Here is a 7,714-nt window from a genome sequence, read left to right as displayed (position 1 = left end):
AGATACCTGGAGACATTGGCTCATGGAGGGTTGACATGGCTGACTTCTGCTGTCATATTAATTCCTAGATTGCTTTGGGGAATTTGTAGATCCAAGGTTTGCTGGAGGCTGTCTAACTTGGGTACAATTTCATTTAATTATTGTAATATAAAAATTAATCTTTCTGCAGGCAGAAGGCAAGCCTCTTTGGAAGGATTAGCGATACAGTTGTTATTTGGGGGGGGGGCACCAGGAGCTTGTTCCAGGAGGTTTTCTCACTGTTCCAGGGATGATTTGGGCAGAGTCTTTGGAGAGCTGAGGAAGTAAATGGGTGCTGCACTATTATAGTCTTTGGGGGTAAAAGGTTCCTGGGGGTGTAGATCCATTGCTCACATTTTTAGTTCCTCTATGGTGGGAAAGTAAGAGTTGATCTCCATCTGTTTTTATGCCTTGTTAGATTTCAGGGTAGATTCCAGTAATGTTGCAGGGGCTATGTGGGTTCTTTTCTTGTCCTTGAATGTATTTGGAGGGTGTTGGGTTGAGCCAGAAGTAGTCGCCATCTTGGCTCCTCCGTTGTTTGTGATTGCTTTTGCACTGAAATATAATTCTTCTTTAATATTCTTTCTCACTATTTTTTTAAAAAAATATTGGTCTATGAGAAGCGTCTATTTTCAGTGAAACAGATGGCACAGGGTTATTACTGTAACAGAAAGCCAAAAGTGACACTGTGGGAAACTTACAATGTGGCCACTGAAAACTTAGAAAATAATTGTCTCCTATAAGAGAACAGTATGCAGAATGAGAAAAAGAGAGTACTGTACGGAATCCTCTATTTACTTATCTAGCCCCCCCCCAAAAAAACCATCTCAGAGAACTCAATGGGCTTTCTTTTGAGTAGATATTTCCTAAAGGTTCTACATTTAGGCAAGAAAAACCAAATGCACAGGTATAGTATAGGGGGTACCTTATCTCACTCACCTGCCAAAAAAAAAGAAAAGAAAAAAGAAAGAAAGAAAGAAAGAGAGAAAAAGTGCTCTTCAACATCTTCATCAACGATCTGGACGAGGGGATAGATGGGGAACTCATCAAATTTGCAGATGACACCAAGCTGGCAGGAATAGCCAACATTCCAGAAGACAGGCTTAGGATACAGGAGGATCTGGACAGACTTGAACACTGGGCGCTATCTAACAAAATGAAATTCAATGGTGAAAAAAGTAAGGTTCTACATTTAGGCAAGAAACACCAAATGTACAGGTATAGTATAGGGGGTACCTTGCTCAATAGTAGTAACTGTGAGAGGGACCTCGGAGTCCTAGTGGACAATCACCTAAATATGAGCCAGCAGTGTGCTGCAGCTGCCAAAAAAGCCAACACAGTGCTAGGCTGCATTAACAGAGGGATAGAATCAAGATCACGTGAAGTATTAATACCACTCTACAATGCCTTGGTAAGGCCACACTTGGAATACTGCATCCAGTTTTGGTCACTACAATGTAAAAAAGATGTTGAATTTTTAGAAAGAGTACAGAGAAGAGCAACAAAGATGATTAGTGGACTGGAGGCTAAAACATATAAGGAACGGTTGCTGGAATTGGGTATGTCTAGTTTAATGAAGAGAAGGATGAGGGGTGACATGATAGCAATGTTCCAATATCTCAGAGGTTGCCACAAAGAACAGGGAGTCAAGCTATTCTCCAAAGCATCTGAAGGCAGGACAAGAAGCAATGGATAGAAACTATTCAAGGAGAGAAGCAACTAAGGAGAAATTTTCTGACAGTTAGAACAATTAATCAGTGGAACAACCTGCCTCCAGAAGCTGTGAATGCTCCAACACTGGAAGTTTTTAAGAAGAGACTGGACAGCCATTTGTCTGAAATGGTATAGGGTTTCCTGCCTGAGCAGGGGGTTGGACTAGATGACCTCCAAGGTCCCTTTCAACTTTATCATCATCATCAGCAGCAGCAGTAGCAGCAGCAGCAGCAGCAGCAGCAAGGTTCATAGGAGAAGTACTTTAATAGAGCATGTGTTTTACAGGCAGTTTTCCTATCATGAGAAGGCTGAGAAAAAACTGTCCTATGTGTTTAGAAAAGGGAATTTCAACATGACAATCAGCCTCATTTGTTCTGCTTCCTTCCTATCTCCCCTCTATCTACTGATCCCATCTTATTTACACAGAGGTAGAACTGGTGATGGAGAGCATGATGGCCTACAGTCTGTGTGCCAAGCAATACCTGCAGATGCTCCCCTTCTTCTTCTTCTTCTTCTTCTTCTTCTTCTTCTTCTTCTTCTTCTTCTTCTTCTTCTTCTTCTTCTTCTTCTTCTTCTTCTTCTTCTTCTTCTTCTTCTTCTTCTTCTTCTTCTTCTTCTTCTTCTTCTTCTTCTTCTTCTTCTTCTTCTTCTTCTTCTTCTTCTCTCTCTCTCTCTCTCTCTCTCTCTCTCTCTCTCTCTCTCTCTCTCTCTCTCTCTCTCTCTCTCTCCCCTCTCTCTCACACACATACACACATTTTTTAAGCGTCCACTTCCCTTCTAGAAGCAGGACTTCTGCCCATGTGTTCCCCTGTCCCTTCTCTTCTCTGAACTCTAGACCACAACTCTAATTGCCAGAGACAATGTTGAATCAGAGGTGCCATAACTTCAGGGCTTCCCCAGGGCCCATTCAGACTTACCCTATTTTGTAGTACAGTATAGTAATTGCAACATACATTGTCTGAATAGCACCTCCATAAGACCGATGTTTAAAATTATATATTGCAAAATTTTATAGATTTAAACAGAAAAATACTTAAGTCTACCATACGACATATTTTGAAAGACCTCAAATAATGCTGTTTCTATAATCTTGAAATGAAGGTAAGTCAGCAACCTTAATTGACAGTTTCCATTTTGCTTCTTTCAGAAACTATTTCCCTCAAGCTCTTATTAATCATCTCATACAATTTTTTTTCTTTTTTATGTGTGTTTCTACAGCAATTTAGAGACGGAGAAGTTGTGTGGTAAGTACTCAATGGGTACTCTTGCTGTGGAATATATACTTCCCAACTTTCCTTAATATATCTGGGGGTGGGATTTTTTGCCCTTCTTAGATGCGATCTATTTCTCTTCTCTGCATTGGACAAAAAGCTTGTTCTTTCCTCCAGTATGGTGCCCTAGAGATATGCTTGGACCATTTGTGCCAAAATTTCCAACACATTGGCCAAAGTTATTTTAGGAGTTTCAGTTGTGACACATTCAAAAAGTGCCATATTTATGAACCTGCCCTGTTCTATTCTCTAATGCCACAGAAATTGATTGTGATCTTGAAACACAGATTATATGACAATGGAGCATTATCTATTACCTAACAGATAATAAATAATAAGGGTGGGCAATTAATCCTCCCAAGGAGCCACGTGAGAAACTGGGACTATTATGGAGGGCTGCTGCCATAGCCCTGCCCCCAACATCCCACCCCCTGCCAACAACAACGCTAACACTGTGGGCCAGAGGGGCATAGCTGAAGGATGTGGTCTGTGGGCCATAAAATGCCCAGGTATGCAATACAGGTAGTCCTCTACTTACAACAGTTCATTTACTGACTGTTTGAAGTTACAACTATATGAAAAAAAGTAAATTATGATCATTTTTCACACTTATGACTTTGCAGCATCCTCATGATCAGTGATCAAAATTCAGATGCTTGGCAACTGGTTCCTATTCATGACGGGATCATGTGATCACCTTTTGTGATCTTCTGACAAGCAAAGTCAATGGGGAAGCCAGATTCACTTAAGAACTATATTATTAACTTAACTGCAATAATTCACTTAACAACTGTGACAAGGAAGGTCATAAAATAGGGCAAAACTCACTTAACAAATGTCTGGCTTAACAATAGAAATTTGGGGCTCAATTGTGGTCATATTGCTTTAAAACCATGAGGATAAAATGGCATGTTGTTTTTTAATTAATGAGCCTTTCTGCATGACCATTTTATTATACAGGCTCTGACGGTTGTAAACTATTGACAGCCAACCAGGGTAATGCCCTGCAAAATCTGAAACACTCTCCCTCTTACCATGCTGTGAAAACCAGAGATTTTTTTTCCCCTTGGTGCTTTAATTCCTGATGAAACTTTTTTTCTAACCAGGTTCACCCTGTGTTAGTCAGATTCTGCTTTCTCACAGGATGAACTACAGACTGTTTGCCTCCTCGCTGTGTTTCACTCAGCCCAGCTTAAAAAAAGAAGCCTTTGAATGCTTCTGTAGTACTAGCAAACATACTTCACAGAGTGTGCTAGATTTGTGCTATGCTGAAGAGAAAACTTCTTGCTTCTTTTTTCATGATGAGAGAGGGGTTGTTTGTTAATTCATGGGACCTTGGGAAAATCTCACAAGAGGGAAATAAAGTCAGCAAGAAGCTGGAGCCTTGGCTGTCATTGCTCAGTGCTCAGCTATTGGCTTAATTCAGTATTGTAGTGATTGCCTGAAAGTGCTCCCTGAAAGCTCCAAATTTTCCTGAGCTGGGAGGATGGAGTAGAAAAATTGTAGGTTGTATTTAAAATATTTTGAGAAGGACTTGCAAATGGAATGGGTGGTTGTGTGGCAGAGTGCAGTAACAAAAGCATTTTCCTCCTTTCTGCTGCAGATTATTTCTCAGAACATCTTGGAGAATACAGACATGTTTTATCTGCTCTGGAGCAACTCAACACGGCTGTCTTATCAGCTATGGATAAAACCAAATTGGTAAGTGTGAGTTTCTTTCCAATATTATTCTTATGGATGGCTTTAATTAGCTTCCTTTACCTACTTTTGAATATACTTGGTGCAATGTAATGGACATTCCAAGCCTTTATTGTGCTCATGGGAATGTGTATTCCAGAGATCAATTGAGGGAAAAATTCATTTAATTTGTTCCAACCTGGGACAAGGCTTCACAGAGGCAATTAGATAAGCACCTTTGGGTCATTTAGAATATCCAAAATTTTATAAGTATATAAAATGGATCAATTTTCTATTTCAAATTGCTCTCATACACTTAAGGCCCAGGTTCCTTTTTGTACTCCTAAGCACAACTACTAAGGTATAGGCTTATTTCAGAAAACATGAATTGGACAGCAGAAGAAAGAGAATGGCTTTCAGAATACTGAGTTGTAGAGGGTTACTACTGATAGAAAAGGATAGATGTGTGGATTCCAGATAGTTTCTATTCAATGAAAAAAAATAATGTGGGCTCAATAAGACAGCAATAACACATACTGTATAGTTGTGGAATCCAAATGGAGAGTTATTGTAGAATGTTAGCTTGCCATAAATTTGATCTTTCAGATGGACCTGGAACAGGAATGTACCACCTATGAATTCAGAGCTCTATATGGTTTCCAAACCTGTTGGTATAAATTCCATAATTCCTCTAAATGTTGCTACTGAGTCATAATTTATAATATAATGGGAAAATGAAATTGTTACATAAATGAATAGCAATTACATGGACAGTTATCAGATATACAGATTTTATTTAAATTAAATCAGTTTTAGGTTTTGGTCCTACACATTTTTTTTCTTGGGCCTTGCCATATTTTGTGCTGCAGACATTGACACACAATTCAAAGACCAGATGCAGTCCTTGACCACAAAAAGAAAAACCATTCATAATGAAAAAAGAACAAAGATGCCAACAGCAGTTTTATTTGGTAAATGGGGTAGGAAAAATGTTCATAATTACATACATTGCATTTGTTGGTAATGAATCACACTAGGTTTTACACAGCAAGCTGAAGGTTGTGTTTCCAAAGGGGCCAAGATCTCAATTTTCTAGGTTTCTATTTTCCCAAGCATCTTCAAATGGCAACATTTAAAAGTACCTATTTTGCTTTTTAAACCAAAGCCAGCTCCATCCCCCCAAACCCCAAAATAACATATAGTAAGTTCAGAAGCTGTCTATCAGAGTTGCTTCTGGGAATTGAAAAGGAAATTGGTGGGCCTGCTTAAAAAGACCAATTAAATAACATTTGTATTCTACTCCAAAAATGACAATGATATGTAATCAAACTTTGATGGAAGATTATCTGTTCTGATTATCTCAAATGTTTAACATTCCTCCTAATTCTCTGGATCACATATCAACTGAAATGGAAGATAAAACAATTCCAAACCCAATAATACTGTTTCAGATAGTCTCAAAATATATTGAAAATGAAAGAATAACAGATTCTTGATGTTTCTTCTGATGAAATTCTTCTATAAAATAGGCATGACACAAAAGTCATATCTGAGTAATGATCTTCCTATTTGAGTAGGATAATCATTTGTTTGACCTGATTACATGTATGAGAATATCCCATTATTCTGAAAAGCAAACTTTGGAATATACTGTAAATAGAATGAATCAGAAAGACTAAAGACTAAAACATTGTTTTTCAAACTCAGTGGCCTAAAGCATAGCTACATATTGTGAGAATTGTAATCCAACATATCTGTATTGCAGTAGCCGAATATTGCTGCTCTGGAACTTAAACTAGCATATAATAAAAAATATTTAAATGAAGCTAAATCTATATCCTATGTTAATTTACATTAATTCTATACCAATGTGTGATTTCACATAATTGTACTGATTATTTTTCTTGAAATAATGAGAATGTGCTATAAATTTATATATTTAATATTTAATATTTACACTTTTTTGTATTGGAGGAGCCTCCATTCAAGTATGAAGGGAACTAAGGATTTTCTCCTGCAAGGAATTTCCTTGCTATTATGAAAGAGTAATATATTCAGGTAGCTTTGGGGTTAATAGTTTGTTTCTTGCTGGATACTTCTTTTTCAACCTACTGCATAATGTATTAACACAATAATATTGCAATAAATTATACTTCTCTGAATATTGACAGCATAGAAGTTATTTTGTCCATAGATTTCTCTCTGCTCATATTAATATTTAGAACTGAAATCATTAAAATTTTGGTTGGATAGAAAATACAGTCACAAATAGAGAGCAAACTGTGTTCTTATTCTCTTCCCCATTAATGTCTTGCTTTATAGCTCTATTCTAATGACTAGGATGATAGTCTGAATGTCATTGAAACATATCTTAACCTACTTAAATTTCTTGTGCACATATGCTGCTCCATGCTCTTGATAGTCTTGTTTTCTCATCCACAAGCTTTGGAAAGAGCTGAGTGAGGCTGCCAAGGAACCCCCAAGCCAAACTGCTGTACCTCTTTTGGGGGAAGCCAGAATTTTAATAAAGTACTCTCTACCATGGAATAAAGCATTCAATTCCAAGCACATCCTCTCTGGAAAACCAGGAAACAATGAAGAACCTCCTGACAACACAATATTTTTAATGACTTCTCCTTTGAACTTAACTGGAACCTTCTGCAGACTTTGGAAGACCAAATGATGAAGTCCTGGAGAGCTCTGGTTGAGCAGATCGGGCTTGAACAATGGCTCTGGGCAGCAAAAGCGTTCTTTGTCTAAAGTTAACAAGTGCCCATCAGGGGTCTCAATGCTCACAGGTTCATGGCAAGTTTTCTCTTGGAGATCCCTTTTGTAGTCCATAGACACATAGCAGTAGTTTTTCTTAAGTTGTGTTACCATCTTTTTGTTCAAGGTGCTAAGAAGATATAGATTGTTCGAGCTGTTCAGCAGCAAGTTATGCATGTATTTGCAGAGACCATTTCCAGCCACATCCAATCGATAGATACCTTCCATACATGTTTGTCCAGAGTATATTGGAGTAACATGGGAAATCC

General features: G+C 38.0%; 1 protein-coding gene across 1 annotated transcript in view; it reads left to right on the top strand.

The window, feature by feature from the left end:
* The window catches only part of LOC107297895 (N-terminal EF-hand calcium-binding protein 3-like), a gene marked incomplete at its 3' end in the record, with an annotated part of 70,734 nt that overhangs the window by 56,809 nt on the left and 6,211 nt on the right, over nt 1–7,714 (top strand). The window contains exons 4-5 of the mRNA XM_015827251.1: nt 2,950–2,975; nt 4,606–4,703. Coding sequence (XP_015682737.1) covers nt 2,950–2,975; nt 4,606–4,703 — 124 coding nt within the window. The remainder of the gene's footprint in view (nt 1–2,949; nt 2,976–4,605; nt 4,704–7,714) is intronic.

Source organism: Protobothrops mucrosquamatus, unplaced genomic scaffold, assembly GCF_001527695.2.
Source record: "Protobothrops mucrosquamatus isolate PMUCROS unplaced genomic scaffold, P.Mucros_1.0 scaffold3575, whole genome shotgun sequence".
Classification (NCBI taxonomy): Eukaryota; Metazoa; Chordata; class Lepidosauria; order Squamata; family Viperidae; genus Protobothrops; species Protobothrops mucrosquamatus.
The sequence above is the reverse complement of the archived record's forward strand: the minus strand, read 5'-3'. Positions and strand labels throughout refer to the sequence as shown.